At 48.4% G+C, this 20,725-nt stretch overlaps 9 protein-coding genes across 9 annotated transcripts; 6 read left to right on the top strand and 3 right to left on the bottom strand.

Moving 5' to 3' along the window:
- Positions 1–550: 550 nt before the first annotated feature.
- FTJAE_4823 (uncharacterized protein) lies at positions 551–751 on the bottom strand (the record flags this gene model as incomplete). Its single annotated transcript, XM_037351266.1, has 1 exon — positions 551–751. The coding sequence occupies one exon, from the start codon at positions 749–751 to the stop codon at positions 551–553; it is 201 nt and encodes a 66-aa protein (XP_037208080.1).
- Positions 752–1,584: 833 nt separating this feature from the next.
- FTJAE_4822 (uncharacterized protein) lies at positions 1,585–2,034 on the top strand (the record flags this gene model as incomplete). Its single annotated transcript, XM_037351265.1, has 1 exon — positions 1,585–2,034. One exon carries the CDS (start codon positions 1,585–1,587, stop codon positions 2,032–2,034), a length of 450 nt encoding a protein of 149 aa, XP_037208079.1.
- Positions 2,035–3,914: 1,880 nt separating this feature from the next.
- FTJAE_4821 (uncharacterized protein) lies at positions 3,915–5,185 on the top strand (the record flags this gene model as incomplete). Its single annotated transcript, XM_037351264.1, has 3 exons — positions 3,915–4,234; positions 4,337–4,718; positions 4,775–5,185. The coding sequence occupies 3 exons, from the start codon at positions 3,915–3,917 to the stop codon at positions 5,183–5,185; spliced, it is 1,113 nt and encodes a 370-aa protein (XP_037208078.1).
- A 1,080-nt stretch (positions 5,186–6,265) lies between these two features.
- FTJAE_4820 (mRNA 3 end-processing YTH1) lies at positions 6,266–7,249 on the top strand (the record flags this gene model as incomplete). Its single annotated transcript, XM_037351263.1, has 1 exon — positions 6,266–7,249. One exon carries the CDS (start codon positions 6,266–6,268, stop codon positions 7,247–7,249), a length of 984 nt encoding a protein of 327 aa, XP_037208077.1.
- A 779-nt stretch (positions 7,250–8,028) lies between these two features.
- FTJAE_4819 (tannase precursor) lies at positions 8,029–9,698 on the top strand (the record flags this gene model as incomplete). Its single annotated transcript, XM_037351261.1, has 3 exons — positions 8,029–8,604; positions 8,653–8,800; positions 8,851–9,698. 3 exons carry the CDS (start codon positions 8,029–8,031, stop codon positions 9,696–9,698), a joined length of 1,572 nt encoding a protein of 523 aa, XP_037208076.1.
- Positions 9,699–9,753: 55 nt separating this feature from the next.
- FTJAE_4818 (integral membrane protein PTH11) lies at positions 9,754–11,169 on the bottom strand (the record flags this gene model as incomplete). Its single annotated transcript, XM_037351260.1, has 8 exons — positions 9,754–10,076; positions 10,126–10,224; positions 10,271–10,378; positions 10,427–10,450; positions 10,503–10,553; positions 10,604–10,820; positions 10,873–11,091; positions 11,146–11,169. The coding sequence occupies 8 exons, from the start codon at positions 11,167–11,169 to the stop codon at positions 9,754–9,756; spliced, it is 1,065 nt and encodes a 354-aa protein (XP_037208075.1).
- A 1,386-nt stretch (positions 11,170–12,555) lies between these two features.
- FTJAE_4817 (para-nitrobenzyl esterase) lies at positions 12,556–14,399 on the top strand (the record flags this gene model as incomplete). Its single annotated transcript, XM_037351259.1, has 5 exons — positions 12,556–12,764; positions 12,817–12,979; positions 13,038–13,272; positions 13,325–14,265; positions 14,319–14,399. 5 exons carry the CDS (start codon positions 12,556–12,558, stop codon positions 14,397–14,399), a joined length of 1,629 nt encoding a protein of 542 aa, XP_037208074.1.
- A 153-nt stretch (positions 14,400–14,552) lies between these two features.
- FTJAE_4816 (cytochrome P450 monooxygenase oxidoreductase) lies at positions 14,553–16,296 on the bottom strand (the record flags this gene model as incomplete). Its single annotated transcript, XM_037351258.1, has 4 exons — positions 14,553–15,761; positions 15,817–15,840; positions 15,903–16,124; positions 16,168–16,296. 4 exons carry the CDS (start codon positions 16,294–16,296, stop codon positions 14,553–14,555), a joined length of 1,584 nt encoding a protein of 527 aa, XP_037208073.1.
- A 446-nt stretch (positions 16,297–16,742) lies between these two features.
- On the top strand, positions 16,743–20,608 carry FTJAE_4815 (C2H2 transcription factor; the record flags this gene model as incomplete). The annotated part of the gene is made up of 8 exons (XM_037351257.1): positions 16,743–17,799; positions 17,849–18,111; positions 18,159–18,265; positions 18,315–18,610; positions 18,669–18,853; positions 19,377–19,557; positions 19,617–20,401; positions 20,459–20,608. The coding sequence occupies 8 exons, from the start codon at positions 16,743–16,745 to the stop codon at positions 20,606–20,608; spliced, it is 3,024 nt and encodes a 1,007-aa protein (XP_037208072.1).
- Positions 20,609–20,725: the final 117 nt, after the last annotated feature.

Genomic DNA, 20,725 nt, shown 5'->3' with positions numbered 1-20,725 from the left:
CAATAGGTTCGAGGTGCAACGGATACATACAAATGCCCGCGCAAAGTTTAGCGTTTTAGAGAGAAGGCCTCTAAGGATGGAGAACAAGGAGAACGACTGACAAGAGAAGGGTTTGCAAATTGGTCAAGGCGTTCCAAAGGGCTGATGCGATAATTTCAACCCAACATTGTGGCTGTGAGGCAGCGAAGTGCAGCCAGCTGCATGAGAATTGGCCAATGATTGCCACGACCAATACACCAATATTGGCAAGGCAGATTTCTGTCTAGTATGGCCAACAATGAGACCATAACCTTCACAATTATTTCACGAGACAGATCAAATACATCAATTTGCATTTTTACTTGTCATTTCCTCATCTCAAAACTATCGCGCATATTACAATATTCCATTGCCAGCATGGCGCTTCCAAGTGATAATAATGGTGGATGAATCATGATCGATACATGATGGTCTTCAATCCGTGAAAAACAAGTGAGCGGCTGTTCGTGGGTCTTCTCCCTCCCAGCACGGTGATACCGCAGCATACATTGCGGGTAAAGGAGCCCCATGCCTAGGTACGACGATCGGTGTTTTGTGTTGATGAGTTGGAGGATTGCGACTCCCGAGCCTTCTCGAGTCTTGATTTATTCTGCTCCTTGAGGAGGGCGAGTTGTTTCTGATAGTCCTCCTCAGCTTCTTTGCCGGTGAGAGGGCGGTCGGGCACAATGTCGGGTGTCTCTTCCGGATCAGCAGCGTGTTTGACCTTATTCATGTTGGCGTTTCTGACTGAAGTCTAGGGTAGATTCTGAGATGATATCTATGAAAGAGTGCGTTGCAAATCTGTGTGATTAAAGGATCGTAAAGATTGCTCTCTTTCTACGGGCCGTCAGCGTCCTATTTATCGTAGAAACCCAGTATTCACTCGGTCGAGATAATCTTAGTCGGATCCACAAAGCATTCGGCGCTGACACGTCGTGATTGGTCTGCTCTACGCAAGGACAAATAAGATTAAGCTTTGGCACGCCGCACCAAGAACACGATTGGTCTCGACTACGGACCAGCATGATTGAAAATACCACTTAAGACCACTGGAAGGCAATAAACCCTGTGCCCAATGAGGGCAGCTGAAAACGATATGTTGGTGTAGCCAATGATATTATGCATCTGTGCACAGCCATGGTCACATGGCATTGGGAATATAACCTAGGGAAATATGAGACAACACAAGGACAGTGGTCCCAAGACTCTCACTCTCAGGGTATGCCAGTATGTCCAAGTCTTTTAAGGAGTACACACCACAGAATGAGTCATTCTTCCAGGCTTTCTCAATGGGAAGCACTCTACGAACATCAAAGTATACCGAATTGAGCTTTGGCATTTAGGTAGGGATCCGAATCCTACAGCTACCATCTACAAATGGCAATCGCCTATACTCATAGCATGCCACTTGGCAATAACAGGTAAATACTTGACCCATCACTTGCGTAATCTGTGACAAGGCTTCAGGCGTCACTTTAAGCATGATTTACCAAAGATAAAGCATTGGCATCAGCCTCTTCACCTTGACAGCATCTCGCAAGCCAGTTCTCTAGACACATTTTTACAATGCAGACCAAGACTTTCGTCGCCGCCCTTCTGGCCGCTTTCCCCGCAGCTCGGGCCTTCAAGTTTACTGGCCCCAACCCCTCCGAGCCCATCGATGTCAGCAAAGAGGTTACCATCACATGGGAGGGTGACATTCCCGAGAACCTCTCACGCAAATTCGACTTCACTTGGTATTGTGAGCCTGATCATCTGAATAAGCTCAGCTCTGATATTAGTCACCTTGTCGACGAAATCTGTCTGTCCGATCACAAGTACAAGTTCAGATTTCACAACTCCAAGTCAATGCTTGAACCATTTGCCAACAAAATCGCTGCCAAGAAAGTGTTTTCTTTCCAGGCTGTGTTCACGGATGAGAAGCAGGATGGTCTTGGGCTTCAATACTGGAGCCAGAATTACACCATTGTTGGACTGGACAATAGAGGGGATAAGAATCCAGAGATCGATCTTTAAAGGATTGAGGCTGGATGTGAGACAGTGTCAAGTCATATTGCCAGTGCTGTTGCTACAAGAGGTTCATCACGGTGTATCGACCATATGAATAATCGCAACTCTGTGAAAGAAAGAAAATTAAATATTGGCTCTGACGTGCATGCTGTTAAATCTCGCCGAAGAGACCATCAAGTTGACTTTGCCCGGGAACTGCCGAATCGTTGCAGGCAGATCAGCGGCTCAGATACAGCTTCTAGTATTTACCGAGTCTCCATGATGTGGATACATAGGCCCTCACAGTACCTCGGGGGACAAGAAAACACCAGACCTTGATATAGGGTGTCGAAATAAACTTAGTAAAGAGTCCCCTAAACTTAGGCTAAATTTACCTAAATACTTTTATCACTTAGGGTTAAGGTCTCGAATTTCCTTTCCTCCCTAGGCTGCCAAACGGCCGGTGAGCTTGACCTCTCTGTACCCAACGAACATCTGCTCCAAATCGATGTTGCCTGACGATCCATGCTCAATACGCTCAGCTCCAGCTCCTGGCTCCCCATCTCGGACCGTTCGCAACATCAGGGCACTGTCTCACCAGCGGAGTCATCGAATCAGACGGCTTCCGTAGCTCAGTTGGTTAGAGCGTCGTACTAATACTTCATTCCGAGTGTCCGTAATGCGAAGGCCTCAGGTTCAAGCCCTGGCGGGAGCAATCCCATTGCCCTCTGATTCATCTTTTTGACGATATATTGTTCGATATGCTTTTGTGGTTGATCCAAGCTTGGTGCGGTCGGAAGATTCCATCTCGTTCTCATGGGAGTTTCATTTTTGGGCGCCAGGATAAGAGAGCGATAGTGGGGCTAATGTATCTTATCGGGAATACGCCATTGGACAATCTGCAGTGTACCAACAATGTGCAAGCAATACATAAATGGAACCGCTGTGTGTGTGTGATACATGCCAGATATGAAGTCATGAGTTATGATGTTAGCATTTCCTTCTGGTACCCAATTAGCCATATCGTCCATTGCTTGATGTATCAAGAGATCTGAGTAGTACTGTTCAAAATCCTCTCCAGTGTCGCAAGTCTTCCTGGTTCTGGTCAGAAGGAAGAATCCTGTTGCCGGATCGTCTGTCATCCAATTACAAGGCTTGGTTCCGTGGTCTAGTTGGTTATGGCATCTCGTTAACACCGAGAAGGTCCCCGGTTCGATCCCGGGCGGAACCACATTTTTGATGCTACCGTATCGACGAACAACTCATACAGGGTGGCTGCCATTTTATTTATTGGCTGTGGTCCCATTGACTGGCTCAAAGCTATAAAAAAGCCAGACAGACTTGGTCTTTCTTTTAATGTTGTAATTTGCTTCTGGAACTTGAGTTTGCTCTGTTGTTGAATGAGAATATTGTTTTACCAGTGAATGAGAGACCACAAAGTCACTGGCGACACTAACCACCCAATGTCAGAGAAGAATAAACGTTAGTATTTACAGTAAATGCCATCAGGTATCATAAGAATCATTAAAATCTTAAATCCCTACCTGTTGAAGCCTCAATTCAGGAAATAGAACTTGTAAAGTGCAGGGTAAAGAAACTGCCTTATCAACGAACAGATGCTCTAAGATAAGATGCGATAAGATAAAGCTATAGCCACTTTTGTGCATCGCCCCACAACCTCCCAAGAAGCAAATCAGTGCCTTAACTCCACGCTGCCTCGAAACAACAACACAAATGCGACATCGCAAAGCATAGCCTCTCTTGTTCAACTCGCACGGCCACTTAAATTTTGGCACATCCCCAGTTTTATCACTTCTCATACATTCAGAACCACCTGCTCTTTCTTTCTCATCTTCGGAAACCTTTGCTTTCTCTCCCTTCTCATCATACCTCACGCTGTCATAATTATGGCGCCTTCGACTGTTTCCGAAGGGGGCGAGGCCGCAGTTCCAGCTCCATTCAACAAAATTAGTAGTGCTTCCGTTCAGACTTACTTTCAACGCATTCGAAAAGCCTGCGGCAAGTGGCCATGGGAACTCTTCGACGAGAAACGTCTCTCTCCCCACTGGACTGTATACCTGCTTCAGAAGTTGCACCAGGCTATCAAGCTTGCGCAGTCCCCACCTAAGATTTCGCTCACATTTGTCATGAATTACTTGGAATCCATTGTCAAGAAGGGAGGCGAGTACTCCAAGCTCAAGGGCCGAGATATTACATCAACAATCTAGTGGATTGGAGAGAAGAAAGACGCCCTATCCAAACGCCGAACCTCTGCCCGGCACAGAGAGTCAGAAAGCCCAGCAAGCAATGCCCAGAAATCGAGCGACAGTCTTCCGCGCAGCGGAGATGGGGATGGCACCAAGAGTAGTGATGCTATTCTGGTACGCGATAAAATCGTGGTCGCGCCTTCACCAAGTCCGCCACCTCGACCCAGAGTCTATCAGAACGATAATCGCGATGTTGCGAACCCACCTTTCATTGACCTGACCAAGTCTGACTCTCCAGAGCCACCCAGTAATGGGGTAACCGAGGCCCAAGCAACAGGAGATGCAAGGCGGGTTAAAAAGAGGAAGAATGTGAGCGAACTCGCTGCTGGTAGCGTCTCTACGCCAAAGCGGCAGAAGAAACCATCTAAGCCTATTCAAATGCCCAGTACTACACCTGGGGCGAGCCACAAAGATGTGAGAGAAAAAGAGGTCACAGATGATGAGGTAAAACTGTGTTTCCATTATCTTCAAGTATAGTATTGACCAATCTTTTGCTATAGAAGGCACAAATCTCCGCCATTCAAAACAAGGCCGAATGCGTCCATGCCCAGCAGAACGAGAATAAAAAACGACTGAAAATGTTGAACTCCTCACGAGAACTACTTCAACGAGAGCTCAACACCGCACAGACAGACTTGACCAGAATCCGCCAGGACATCCAGGACAGCACTGCTATCCGAGGCTCTATTCTCCGAATCATCCAGCGCCGAACCCCTGAAGATGTTGATGGCTGGAACATGGCCCTCGAACGCTGCGACAAGTCTTTGAAGATATTTAAGGATGACTCAAAGAAGACTACTGATGTCTTGAATAAGAAGAAGCAAGACCTTAAGAACGTCGATGAGATGGTTCGTTTGGCGAAACGAGAGATTGAGAACTGTGCTCAGCAGGCCAAGAAGTTGCTTGTGTAACTGGGTGAATCGACTTGCAGGAAAACCGCATCTGGCGGTCTGTAAGTTGTGGTCGACATGAGGCTTTTGGGACTGGCGAGCCTTGGCGGAGGGAAGCTTACTGAGCTGGAAAGACTGGTCACTCCGGCCGTAGGAGGGAAGGAAGGGGACGTACGTTAAGATGAGCGAGGAATGAATACCCAGTGAAGCTAGTGTAGCGGGCACATTGAATGGCATCATAATCTGAGATATAGCTCTACCAATGTCGAGACAAGCAATGCTCCTCAGGAAGTGCAGTCTTCCATGAAATTAGCTACGTGGAAATTCCGCGGCAAAACCATTGAAGTTGAGACGGGATAATAACAAAGTTACCATTCACCTGCCAAACAGTCCGTTGATCAGATTTAGACGTCTCCCATGATATGCTAGCAGTATATAACAAATTAGAGACAAATTGACACAGTCATCTGCTGTTTGTCTCGTGCTCAGCTCTAGTCGAGTGTTTCATGGTGGGAAAACCACCAGTGCCCCACCAATGCGATAAAATGTCCAACACACGATATCAGACACAGAATCATCAACAAGATAAAAAATAAATATAAACCCAAACTTCTAAATGCAAAAAACACATCGACAACGGCAGGATTCGAACCTACGCGTGCGAACACAATGCCTATGATGTCTCGGAGGAGATAGCAGGGCATCGCCTTAACCACTCGGCCACGTTGTCTTATCTTATCGGTGAGACATTCGCTTCCAACAAGGCTCTATCAGAAGACACAATGACATGGGCTGCTATTTATCCACCTTCCTGAAAAGGTGTTTTGATGGGGCTTTCATAAGACGTGCATATCGAAGTCTCAATCTCATGATGATCAGTAACCTCGTTATTGCGATATGTCTGGGGTTACATTCGTCTCAGAACCGCATATGCTCTTACTGGATGAGCGGTTTTTACACTTCTTTGCTGCCGTTGCTTGCGTGGCACCTCCACTTTGTGCTACGCGACTGTCATATTATAACCCGATATACTTTTCTGTCATTGATCATACGGATAAGAGCATCTACGTAACTTGGTTCTCATAGGTGACAACTGCAAAGATGTCTGATAACCCAACAACGCCTGAAGTTCAAGTCGACGAAAACACGACCGACTCCGAGTCCGTCTTCAGCGCTGACTCTGTAGGAGCAACGACATCCATTGCTAGCAGTGTTCTCAAATACAAATGGAAGCATGGGCGACGATACCATAGTGATCGCGCTGGACAGTACAGCTTTCCCAACGATGACCAGGAGCAGGATCGTCTGGACATGATTCACCACGTTTTTTGCCGAACCGTAAAGAATCGTTTGTTCTTAGCTCCTATCGATCCGGAAGGACTTAATGTTCTTGATATAGGAACAGGAACAGGAATTTGGGCAATTCAGTTTGGAGACGAGCATCCTTCTGCGACAGTGGTTGGGAATGACCTCAGCCCTATCCAGCCAGACTGGGTTCCTCCAAATGTCAAGTTCATCGTTGACGACGTTGAAGCGGAATGGGTTGAACCAATTCCATATGATTATATACACTGCAGATACATGGCTGGATCTATCAAAGACTGGCCCAGACTACTGCGACAGGCATACGCCAACTTGAAGCCAGGCGGCTGGATCGAGCTTCAAGAAACAGCCAATACGCTCTATTCCGAGGATGACTCGCTCAAGCCTGACAACGCACTAGTCCAGATGATGGATCATCTCAAGTTAGCCTGCGATAAGATTGGAAGAACCATGGATCCTGCGCCGTCTTTTCAAGAATGGGCTAAGGAAGCTGGCTTCGCTAGTGTCAAAGAGGAGCGATTCAAGCTTCCGATTGGACCATGGCCTAAGGATGAACGGCTCAAGGAAATTGGAACTTTGATGGGAGTTAATATGAGAGAGGGGGTAGCTGCATTTACGGCTGTCTTGTTTACTGATGTTTTGGGATGGTCGCGTGAAGAGGTTGAGGTTTTCAATGCGCGTGTTAGAGAGGCATCGCGCGATAGATCTGTACATCCGATGTTTGATTGCTTGATAGTCACTGGACAGAAGCCGAAGGAATAAGATGAATCAGATTATTTGTACTATACACGACTCATAAGGAATGTGTATCCAGCAAACTATTCACCTCGTTTACCTTGTTCAGGTTCATTGGGCAGGCTTCTCCACGAACCTCAGGACCGAGGGCGCGGTATGAGAACCCCGGATTTATCACGAGTCATTGACGCTCAAGTCAGCAACATCACTTTTTCGTTCATTCACAAGCAACAACAACCATTTCCAGACAGTATGATACCCCGGATTTGCTCTTTTGACGGAGTCTTCTTCAGACCCCGAATCGTGGGGTAGTCCAAATATCGACTAGTCTCCGCGGCATTGAACTGGGAATATGGGGTAAACTTTACCGCAACAAGGTTAAGCCCTAGACCGATGGAACTTCGCGATCCTACCGGGGATCGGTTCATGCGACATTATCCGGGGATACGTCGAAAATAGGTCCGTTTTGCGTATCAAGAGACAGGATATTCGTTCCCGTGAGCAGCTAGCGTCTGGCTGAATCTGGGGATGTTTCGTGCTGATCTTGACTAGTCTTGCGTGTTCCTCGGAGTAGATAGCTTATCCAATGAGTAGGCCTCCTAGTGAGGTGAGGAGGAGTAATGGCATGGCTTTGGTAACGATGATCGATTCGAATATTATGCCACTGATGGAGTATTATATATCTGAGGAAATAGTCACAGGAAATGGTTCCTCTTACGTAGTCGACTGTTTGCTTGCAGTTGCGAATTGGCTACCGTTCTCCGACCAACCCCCACTACGCTAAGCCTGAGAGGCATTTTGTGACCATGCTCTCCTCAAACATCTCCGCCATGTCGTTTGCTCTCGTGTTTCAGGGCCTCCAAAGCGTATTCGCAAAGCCCAGCTGCACAGACCATACATTCCGCTCTATAGAGCTCGCCAATGCCAAGATTCTGTCCATCAGCACCAATCTCACCAACGCTGAGCTGCCGTCATCCCCAACCAATGAATGGCCTAATAACTCAACTGATCCATTTCCCGTATGTCAAGTCACAGTCCAGTACACACACCCAGGCTGGAATGGTACTATCAACACATATGTAACACTGCCAGTGTCAGGTTGGAACGGACGATTTGTCGGAGTGGGTGGTGGCGGTTGGTCAACGGGAGACATAGCCGACCTTGCACAGCCTGCTTCTAACGGATACGCCGCTGTCACTACAGATGGTGGCCACCTCTTAGCTAACAGACAAGAGTTGGACTGGGCTTTGGATAGCACTGGAAACCTCAATTGGCCTGCTTTGCAGAACTTTGCCGCTGTCTCTTTGGACGATGCAGCGACATTGGGAAAAGCCGTGACAGCGGCTTACTATGGAAAGAAGCCAAAGTACTCATACTGGAACGTAAGCATTTCGTACCATTGTGAGATGAACTTCACTGATAGCTGTTAGGGATGTTCTACAGGTGGACGACAGGGTCATATGATGGCGCAGAGGTATCCTACCCAGTATAATGGCATTCTTGCTACCGCTTCTGCTTTCAACTGGGACAAGTTCGTGACATCAGAGTACTGGCCACAAGTCGTCATGCATAAACTCAGTAAGAATATCATCTCATAAATATAGGACAACTAGGCTAATCTGTTATAGGCTACTACCCTCCTATCTGCGAGCTTAACGCCATCACCAAAGCTGCCATAGATGCGTGTGACCAGCTCGATGGAGTCAAAGATGGTATTATTTCGAACCCAGAGCTCTGCAAGTTTGACCCCAAGTCTGTCGTTGGTAAATCTGTAGAGTGTACCAACCCATCTGGTACAATCAAGATTTCCAAGAAGGGTGCTGAGGTCGCTCGCTTGACATGGCGCGGACCAGAGACAGAAGACGGCAAGTTTCTCTGGTATGGACTTGATCGTGGTGCAGACTTGAGTGGTCTTGCCAACACAACATGCACGTCGCTGAAAGACTGCACTTCAAGTCCCTTTGCGATTGCCCAAGACTGGCTTATTACTTTCCTCCTTCAAGATCAATCCGCTAGTCTGAAGGACTTGTCTCATGCAGAGTACAGCAAGCTCTTCCGGCAATCCGTGAACCGATTTGCCTCAGTCATGGGAACATCAGACCCGGATCTGACAGACTTCAAGAAAGCAGGAGGAAAGTTGATCTCGTGGCACGGAACAGCAGATCAACTAATTCCACACAAAGGGTCAGTGGATTACTACAAACGGGTCCTTGAGGAAGATCCCAGCGCGACGGATTACTACAGATTCTTTGAAGCACCAGGTGTTGGGCACTGTAAAGGTGGTGATGGATGGTATCCTGGAAGTGCCTTTGACGCTCTCGTGAAGTGGGTTGAGCATGGTAAAGCGCCCGAGACTCTGTATGCGGAGACTGTTGGCACGGAAAAGCGACGAGCTGTTGAGCTGTGCGCTTATCCGAAGCGATTATCATACAAGGGCGGTAACCCAGACGTCGCATCCTCTTTTACATGCAAGTAAACATAACGCTTCCATAAATTATTACAAATTATAAATACGCAACACATAAAAAGAATTACGCGAAGCTATCAAGCCTAGCCTGCGATCGTCTCGCCTCCTCCTCGCTGCTATGATGCATGTGAATCGTGGTGTTGACAGTGATACCGGGAGTCTTATCACTAGTCGTACTTCGTCCCGCCACTGAATGCGCAGACTCCTTGAATAGTTCGTCCTGTGAATCGTTGTCGAGCTTTTGTGTACCGCCCATGACATTTGTGACGATTCGGCTTTGGTTCGTTCGTCGAGATCGTGGCTGGCCCGTGGAGGAGAGCTCGTAGCGTCCGTAGTTGGAGCCTGATCGGGCGGAGGACATTTGGCCGAGGAAGAGTGTTCGCAGAGCTGCACTGGTTGTTAGTGGGATGGAAATGGGGGAGATGAGGGGACATACGTGGGAGACAGGTTGCGATAATGGCGACGGCTGTTTCGATCATGGAGACGGTGCATGTCAACATAGTTTCGTTCTTCTTGGAGTAGTAGGCTCGGATGACTGGGGATGTTAGCGAAACCCATGGTAACGAGGATGGAAGACGTACTGCTTGCGATGACGACCAGGAACCCCAGGGCAAAGATGGCTGCGACACCAATCTTCTGCTTGGTCTTCATCTGGAGCTTCATGACCATGGTGATAGGAAGACTGATGGCTGTGATTTATTAGTCGGGCACCTCGAATTTGTATCATCTGAACATACTGATGACGTCGGTACCGATGTTGACTGTTTGATGGTTAGCATCGCGCATTGAGGGTTCAAGGATGGGATAACATACGGATAACGGTCAACCAATAGTTCTTCTCTGCCTCCTTCGGGTCGCACTGATCTGGAAAATTGTCAGCATATGGAGTGACAATTGAGAGCGACTTAACACACAGTTTGGATCTTGCGACCATCTCTTGTCATGCGGGAAGCATTGGAAAATGATATGGAAGAAGATGGTAGCCCAGAAAATTACCAAGAGACCAAGAGTGACGTTGTAAATAATCTGCAGTTTTGTTCCGGGCGCAGCAAGTCGTTTGTAGAAGAGAACTAGAGCAATCTTGATGGCCCATAACGAGGTGACGTAGAGAATCGATCCCGGAACGATCATCTTGTTGGTTGTCAGCAAATTTCACTATTGCGATCGAGAGACATCGACTCACCTTCATGATCTGGATAAAATCATCGCGAGAAGCATTCGCCATATCCGCCATTCCCAAATTCCACATGTGCTGCTGGATGATTAAATCACCGATCAAACAACACGCCGCCAGGATAATGAGTCCATCGTCAATCGCCAACAGTCCAAGCTTGCGCACACGAACCCATATTCTCAAAATCAGGAAGATGCACGCAATGACGGTACAAATGTACCACGAAATCTATCATCATCAGCATAAACATCACCGTGTTTTCATCAAAAAGGATAAACTTACAACTTGTCCCAGACCCTCAGCCATTGCGACGTTGATCTGATCTGATCTGCAAAACAACCCAGCAACAAAAATGCAAGGCAAGACAAGGCAAGGTGGGAATGCAGCAAGACTTATTTCCTACCGAAGGATCCGGAAAACCCAAGAACCATGGCCCCCCCTGATCAGCAGGACCCGTGGACTCGGTCCTTGGTATCAGCTCATTGTGTAAGAGATTGTCACAGTGAGATTCCAGAAGCCGTTACTTCTGTGGAGAGTCGGCGACAGACTTGTCTCTAGCTCCGAAGTCAAAAGGGCACCAAGTGTGGATTTTACGCGGCGATATCCAGTCATGATGGACTTGGTGCACCTGAGCTAGTGGCGCGGAAAGAAAAACCTCGGAACGACAAGGTGGACACTCCGCACAAATATTGGCTGTGGCTATATCTCGTAAGGTGTTGCTCGTTAGTGTCTTGTTTTTTCCAATATTTCTGACTCGAGTGACATTGAGCGGAATTAGCAGAAAAGGCGTTGGGCTGACGTCCGAGTGTTTGGATTGGTTGATACGATATGCAAGGGACGTGGTTGTCGGCGCCGAGAGGGGATTCCCGTAACCTTCTACCTCGGGATGTGCCTCGGAGGATCGTCGTAAGGTTCCAGTCCGATGTGAGAGATCTGTGCTTGCTGATTATCAAGCTCGGTCGGCGAACTGGCACTGCAGCGATTGACCAGGGGGTAGCTTGGCCGATCAATTGCCTATTCTGGAGAATAATCTCAACCACCAAGGAACCGTCAATCCACAAATTCTGTCATTTTGCACTTGATGGATGGATAAGCGATGTGGGATCGTACACTGAGCCTTGGGTCCATCTGGCACCAAAAAGATCAGCGTGAAATGCCCACTGTGATGCTATCAACGGCAATGGCTTGCAACTAACAGAGTTGGCCGTGAAGCCCGCTCAACCTCTGCCCTACGCAGTATATCCGGCGTTTCTTTTCAATAGTCTCACCAGCCTCCCGTTCTTCCCGTGAACCCCCTTTTTTACTCCCCGACAGTCTTTTTTTCCCAAGTCGAGATTTTACAGGCATTCTGGATCCATGACTCGGATCATGCATGACAAAATCGACCGGTGCACGTTCCGCGAAACTCAATTATAGTGCATGTCCCGGCTGTGTCCTACTAAATACAGTTAGAAGCCCAGCACTAGAGGGCCTTGGTTCCACTGCCGAGAGCGCTCAGACGTCTCCTTGTAGCTAAGCGTCCGCCTCTCGGAAATTCTTCGTCTGTGATATAGGCGAATCGAATTATAGCAAGCATCTTTTGGTGAATAAAACCAAAAGCTGCGGGAACTTCTGTCCACTCATTCTTCAAGCTTTTCTCGTGTCTCAGTCGATCTTCACCTCTTTCCGTCCCGTCACATCACATTCCTCATCATGGGCCTCAGCAGCATGTTCACAACGACAGGTTTGATCCTGGCCGCCACGTGTCTTGTCCCTGTGACTGCGAAGCCACCTCAACCTCCCTGTCCTCCAATTCCGCACGCTGCTCTCCCTCAGGGTGACATTCATGGTTTTCGTGACAAGCACTGTAACGCCGTTTATCTTGGTGTTCCCTTTGCGGCTTCCACTGGTGGCCAGAACAGGTAGGTCATCTAATTGCTTGTTTCACATTTTGATGAGCTGACACTGGTGTAGATGGAAGGCTCCTCAGGACCTCCCCAAGTCTCGCTCCAAGTTCCAGGCTACGTCATATGGTGCGACATGTCCTCAAGCCATCTCAAACGATGCCTTTACTCGCCAAGATGAGGATTGTCTGAGCCTTAACATCTGGGCCCCATCCAAGGGCAAGAACATGCCTGTCAGCCTTACCCTACCCTCCCGCATAATATTCCGAGACATAATCTGACACCCACTAGGTATTCGTTTACATGTATGGTGGTGCTATGGTCACTGGCTCCAGCAGCAACCCACAGATCCAGGGCACAAACTTTGCTCGCAATGGAGTTGTTTACGTCAACTTCAACACCCGCGAGAGCATCTTTGCTTCGCCTCATTCTTCCGAGTTGAAGACCGCCAACCCTGATGAGACACAGAACTTTAGCATCCTGGATGTTGAGAAGGCTCTTGACTGGGTCCACAAGAACATCAAGGGTATGTTTCACGCTTATCGATCACATACAAAACTTGACTAACGTTTATGCAGCCTTTGGTGGTAACCCTGACCACATCGTCTTCGGTGGTCACTCTTCGGGTGGTGTCCAGGTCGATCACTACCTATGGAACAACCCCAACACCTTCCTCAAGGGTGCCGTCGAGATGAGCGCCAATGCAATGTCCGGCCCCGCTTATGCTCCCGTTGATGAGGCTCTTAATGCCGTCGCCGAGGAAGTTGGCTGCCCCAAGGGCGGCAACGGTCAGCTTGACTGCCTCCGCAGCAAGGACATCCTTGACTTCGAGACCAAGAACTTCAACTCCACCTTTAACACTTGGTTCACTCCTGTCATTGATGATATCACCCGCTTCTCTGACTACTCTGCCCGCTTCGCTGCCGGAAACTACCCTTCCCATGTCCCCATGTTGACTGGTACCTCCAATGGAGAGGGCACCATCTTCAGCCTTGTTTACGGCGCTGAGAACAGCAACTTCAGCTCTTGGATCAACACCTTCGATGCTGATAGTGCCCATATCCCCGACGAGTCTTTGATCCAGGCCTACAACCCCAACGACTACGCCACCGAGTCTCTCCGCAGCGGTATCCAGTACGGTGATGCCCGCTTCAACTGCCCCGTTGACTACCTCCTCGATATGCGAAGTGAACAGCAGAAGACCTGGGTCTACCGCTTCTTCGGAAAGTACGACAACGTTGTTGGACCCCCCAACACTGCTCCTACCCACGGCACTGAGGTTCCTTTCTTCCACGGTGGTAATGAGTGCTTCGCCGCTCTCCAGGGTGTCACCAAGGCCCAGCAAGCTCTTGCCGATTCTATCCACAACTGGTTTGTCAAGTGGATCAAGAACCCCGCTGCTGGACCTGGCTGGGACACCGTCGACAAGGCTGAGGAGGTTGTCAAGCTTGGTGTTCCCGGTGACGAGCTTGCCCGCGGCAAGGCTCCCCGCAGCGAGTTCAACGCTGTCTGCCAGGCTGTAAGTTTCCATACCATATTGTCCCTACAAGACACGATACTAACATATTCCAGGTCTACAAGCCTAACTTCCCCAAGTACCCCGTCGTCCAGTCCGTCGCTGGTCTTGTCGAGGAGCTATTGGGCTCCGCCTAAGTCTTTATGCATATAGATTACGATCTGCCTCCGAGATATGAATAGTGTTGGGACACATGATGAAGCAATGCTGCAGTACCATTCTTGAGATTGACTTTAGTCAACTACGAAAACTTGATAGATAGATAGATAATTATTAATTGAGATCATTCTCTAACGCCACTGCTTTGTCTCAGGATCGAGTACATCCTTCTCAGCCGCCTTCCAACTCTCGATAACCAGTGCCTTCTTTTCCTCAGACCTTGGAATGATTCGGGCAGGAAATTCCTCCGGCATGCATACGAAGCCTTGAGTCAGCTTATCTGGATCTGGTAAAACGGGCTTGCCGTTCTTATCCACAGTAGGCTTGATATTAAATGCCCATAGGATGCGTGAGATGCCCAGGAACAAGCTCCGTTCGGTAACATGGATTCCGGGACAAATGCGGCGACCAGCACCGAAGGTGAACTGATCTCGTTTTGACGCATCTGGGTTGGCTGCGGCGTCTGCCAAGCTCTGGAAGTCGTCCTTGTACCTATCAGGGTTGAACTGACGAGGGTTGGGATGACGCTCAGGATCCATGTGAATACCCCAGACATTATTGAGAACGCCTGCACCCTTGGGGATCAAATATCCGTTGTAGGTATCGTCTTGGGTGACAGCGTGAGGAACAGCGCCAAGGATGGTTGTCGGCATCCATCTCAGTGTCTCTTTCATGCATGCGCGGACATACTGAAGGCTATGCTCGTCTTCCATAGTTGGCATGCGCTTACCAACTACTTTATCAATTTCATCCTGAGCCTTTCGTTGGATCTCGGGATAAAGGAGCATTGCCTGTACAAAGGCGTATAAGGTGCTTGATGTCGTGTCTGATCCAGCTTCAAGAAGAGTTCCAGAGATATAAGCAGCTTGCGCATCATCAAAATTTTCCTTCTCCTGCGCCTCAGCCAATCCTACACAGAAGCACGGCTTGATAGAACCATCGGCGATATCTTGTTTGGCCTTGAGCCAATGACTCAGGTAGAGATCCTTTTCCTTCTTATGAAGCTCCTTGGCCTTCTTCTGCACAGGCAAAAGAAAGTCGGGCAGCTTTCTGAGTACGGGGAAAGAGTCGAGGAGGGCAGCGATGCCTGTCTGATTGATCTCGGCAAACTCAGCAAAGCCGTCAAATAGCTGCATGAGCTTGGGGTCTCGGTAGATAGGCGAGCGCCAGCCAAATACCATGTTTGTCGTGAGTGCGTTGGAGTATCGACGAATACTCTGTAGGAATTGATCGGGTTGAATGATCATCTCATATAGCATTTGCTCGTTCTCGAGGTCTTGGTAGGGCACGTAGCTTTTGGCCGCGGTGACGTTGAGCAACGAGTGTACCAGTTTGCGAAACTTGAGATTCTGTTAGTCGACTGTATCGAAATTGGCCCAGCTCATAATTACTTACGGATCTCCATGTTGGCCCATATCCCTGAGCAAAAAGGTGGTCGTTAGTATCATCCCAGGCAAAGATTGAGATTAAGTATAACAAACCATCATGAGAAGCCTGAGGCCACCGCTGCCAAGAATCTGCCCAACATACATTTCTTGTCGGTCAGAGTAGAGAGCACTCTTCTTATCGAGCAGGTCTTTGACAGCTTGGGCGCTGGACAAGACAATGAAAGGCTTGGTGCCCAGAATGAGACTATAAACAGGCCCATACTCGTCTGCCCATTTCCGAAATTGCAAATGGGCATCCTTTGTGGGCATCTGATACTATTAGCAACAGCTTTTATGTCACCTATGGCAGAGACTGTACCATATGGATGTTTCCGAGGATCGGGAGTGTAGGAGGTCCAGGTGGATAATTCTTTGGTCTTCGACCAGTGAACAGAAGACGTACGAAGATCGCGACGAGAGCGACCCAGAATAATTGTACGGTTAGCATTATGGAGGAATATGAGTGTAAAATGGATTCAATTGTTTCGTGAGCTGGAAGCAAATTGTCATCATTACATTTACGTGCCTTTATATAAAATGCGGCTCACAATTGACTTGCTTGCGTCTTGTCTTGGAGCGGAGCTATGTGGGATAGCTAAAGACGCCACAATTTCTCGTCTGGAGAGATGTGCTTGAACCGTTTTGACTGATCGGGTTTGTCTGTGTCTCCAATAGTCCAAAGCAGTGACAGAGTGATTGACCAACTTCTGAGCTCTCATTCGCCTCCCACAAAGACTCCGACTAGCCCCGTTTCTTCCACGGAGCACTGCCCCACTTCCCCACGATCCGGAAACCTGAACCGGGATCGAGACCGAAATGCGGAGTTGCATCATCTTTATCCCATCAAAGCTGCATTTTTCCCTCGTCGCAGTCTGCCCACATCATCCGACGACAATGTCTGACGACGCATCATCCTCAGAGACCGGATTTACATGCTCCCGCTGTAATAAAGCGTACAAGCGACGAGAACACCTCCAGCGCCATGCTGCATCCCACAGTAGCTTCCGACCTCACAGGTGTAGCTTCTGTGGCCAATCATACCAACGGGCCGATGTTCTCAAACGACATTCTTTAGCCTGCGAGACTAAATCCAGGACCGGGGACGTCCCGTCAAGCAGCCGACGAGCATGCGACCTCTGCGTTCAGCAGAAGAAGGCCTGTAGCAATGGCCAGCCATGTGAACATTGTCGTCGGAAGTCAGTTCAGTGTATTTACTCCTTCGGCAATGGTGCAGCGACAGAGAGAAACTTGCCCATGCGTCAGGATTCCATAGGCCAAGATGACAAGCAATATGGGGACGAAACCAGCCTGCCGACAGTGGTATTTGGAGATGACACTCTATTCGACTACCTCGGCAACTATACTTCAGTATCTGATATGCTCCAAGGATCAGACAACAGTCAAGACTGGTTGGACTTCATCAACCTCGCCGCTGGTCATTTTCAGACAATACCGACCAGTCCCCAATCCCAACTTGATAATCACACTTTTCACTTTCTAGACAATTTCACCAGAAAGTCTGGTCTAGTGGACTCATTTGACTGCGGGACATTCGAACAGCGAGTGCAGGTTGAGGCATCTCACGCATCAGTGGAAGGCCGTGTAACATGGACTACTGAACTACACGAACTTGTGCACCTCAATGGCTCATCGGGGGATCTTTCACAACCGCAACCATTAGATCTCCTTGACCCTCTCATCATCCAAACTCACCAAATACTTCTAGACATGAAAGAAGTCGTTACAGTCAAACCTCGAAACAGTGTCGTTGAGCTGGAATGGTCGACTATTCTAGAACAGACGTGTATCCAATTCTTTTCTCCGCACAACTTACGGAAATACCTAGCCCTCTTCTGGCATATATGGCACCCCAACGTTAACTTTGTGCACCAGCCTACTTTTGACCCAGTAACCTCGAAGTCAATCCTTGTGGCTTGCATGGCACTGATAGGTATGCAATCATACAGCTATGCTTGGAGGATAGAAATTAACGTCAACAGGAGCGAGTGTGTCGCCTAGTAAGACTGATAACGAACAAGCCAAGATCTGGTTCAACTGTGTAGAAGAAATCGTCTTTACTGATGACGACTTTTGCAACGATCCTCTAAACAGCCAGGACACTCTGTTGCTAAATCCGATCCAGAACATTTCCAAGATTCAAGCCCTGCAGGCAGCATACATGGTTTGCCTCTACCAGGGTTGGGAGGGAACAGAGGCCAGCAAACGACGAATCCGTCGATACCGGTTCAGTACTGTCATATCTGTAAGACATCCAGCCTCTTCTGGTCTCATCGACTAATAAATTCTTAGATGGCAAGAGACTTCGGCATTATGTCTGCCAGGCACCCAGATTACTCTACGTGGCTACATGACGGATTTGATTGGAAAGACTTTGCTGCACGAGAGCAACTTATACGGTAAGCAGGATTAGTACACGTTTTGATCAGTGACTGATATTTACTGAAGTATCTTTCTTTGGATATACCTTCTCGATCATGCCTTCGTAATCTTCAATAATTTACCTCCAAGGATGGTCATCAAAGAAATGAGTATGCACATGGCATTTCCTGAAGCAGCCTTCCAAGCCAGTACGTCAACAGAATGCGCTCGAGAGCTACAAAACTGGCACTTGCGATCCACAATGATGAAGAATATAACGTTTCGTGAGGTTGTTGAGCGGTTTTGCGGAAAGTCTTTCTCGAATGACATGCGACGACTCTTTGCTGACCTCGGGCCCCTCAACCTCTTCGCGGTTGTATCAGGTAAGACTGTCAAACAAAGCCCGAATACCCTGCTTCATTGTTCTAACATAGATTGTAGCCTTCCATGCACTGATATTTCAACACCAAAATTCCTTTGGCGGCCATGACCAACTACAGGCTGTTCGCAACGCTCTCGATAATTGGAAATCAGCCTGGGAAACATACTCGGATGAATTCTCATTCTCACCGCCGCATGTTATGGTGGACAGACAGAACGTGGCGACGGAGAATCTCTGGAGGAGAGTAGGTTTCATGCGCCATTCTCCAGAATATTGGCTCCTAGGAAAAGTGCTGGTTGACCGGCTCTCAACGTCAAGTGATTCATTGGGAAGCCCTGAGTCTACGGTGCCTGATGCGAGCGGCTCAGCACACGAACCGATTCTTACAAGATATGATCAAACGAGCATGCTTCAAGTGAATGACTTGATCACGGGGTTTCAGAATGTGCATATTCACTAGACAGGCTGTAAATTAGAAACTTCCCGTCATCTCAGAACCGTCTCATGGACGCAACTACCGTGCGGAGACATAATCCAATAGGCCTAGCCTACGTATGTAGTCGGTAGTCCAGTGACGGAATTGCTTGAGATCGCCATTCCGCCCCCACATCGTCTCCGACCGGCATCTTTCAGCGGCAAGTAGCCTCGGAAGAGCGCTGTAACCCCCGCAATTTGCAAACAGTGCATCAAAAGCCTAATAATGCGGGGGATCCTCTGGCATGTTGGGATCTTGTGTTACATTCTCAGCTGTAGAGAAAATGGCACAGACAACAGCACTCATCGCACCAGCCCTGGATGGCAGTTTTGAGCTAAGGGAAGTCCATTTGGACTCACTGCAACCGGATGAAGCGCTGATAGAGATCCACGCCTCTGGTGTCTGCCATACTGATCTTTCTTGTGCAAGCGGTAAATTGCCTTGCGCACCAAACGCCGTTCTTGGTCACGAAGGTAACTCATGTTAACTACTCTGTTACAAACAAGTATGCTGAAAATCATGGCCATTATAGGAGGAGGCGTTGTTCTCAAGATAGGCACAAATGTCACCTCCGTCTCACCAGGCGACAAAGTCCTTCTATCCTTCTCGTCATGTGGTTCGTGTCCTGGATGCAAATCAAACCACCCAGCGTATTGCTACAGCTTCAACGATTACAACTTCAGTGGCAAACGCCCAGACGGATCAGCTGCCATGTCGGTTATGGAAGACGGGAAGAAGCAACCATGTTACAGCACTTTCTTCGGCCAAAGCTCCTTTGCGGCGAAAACAATTGTTCATCGATCGAGTATTGTCAAGGTGCCTGAACAAACACCACTACACCTCTTTGCGCCGCTGGGATGTGGTATACAGACAGGCGTTGGTGCTGTATTCAATACTTTGAACGTCAAGCCTGGTAGCTCCATCGCGATTTTCGGCGTGGGGTCTGTTGGCTTGGCTGCAGTGATGGCTGCGAAGGCACGGAAAGCCAGCAGGATTATCGCCATTGATCTACAGCCAGAGCGATTAAAACTTGCCAAAGAACTAGGTGCCACAGACGGAGTTCTTGGCCCTGATCAGGAGTACATCATCAAGGCGATAAAGGACATCTGTCCCCCTCTCGGTGTCGACTTTGCAGTTGACTGCACTGGCGTCCCGTCTATCATCGAAACTATGGTCGCTTCGTTGGGCATGAGGGGCAGAGCCGCTACGGTCGGAGCACCGGGAGGCAACGCGCAGGCCAGGATAGATATCATGAGTCATCTCACGTACGGCAAAGAGTACGTGGGCTGTTCTGAAGGAGACAGTAATCCTCGGGTTGTAAGTATAGGTTCTGGTTTTCTCTTTAGCTGCCATTACTGACTGGTCGCCAACTAGCTGATTCCTGAGCTCATCGACATGCATGCTAAGGGCCTTCTACCACTGGAGAAACTGATAGCGTACTATGATATCAAGGACTACGAGAAGGCCATGGCCGATATGAAGAGTGGCAAAGTCATCAAACCTGTGTTGAAATGGACTAGATAGTCTTAAAAGAACCAAGGAGTCGTTTCTTCCAAGAATTGTTTTCTTAGCTGCACTTGCTTGTCATATCTGAGTCTCATGGTTAAATAAGCAAAAGGAACCAAATTTATTGTTTTCGCC

This window comes from Fusarium tjaetaba (assembly GCF_013396195.1).
Source record: "Fusarium tjaetaba strain NRRL 66243 chromosome Unknown NRRL66243_c0000091, whole genome shotgun sequence".
Lineage (NCBI taxonomy): Eukaryota > Fungi > Ascomycota > Sordariomycetes > Hypocreales > Nectriaceae > Fusarium > Fusarium tjaetaba.
The sequence above is the reverse complement of the archived record's forward strand: the minus strand, read 5'-3'. Positions and strand labels throughout refer to the sequence as shown.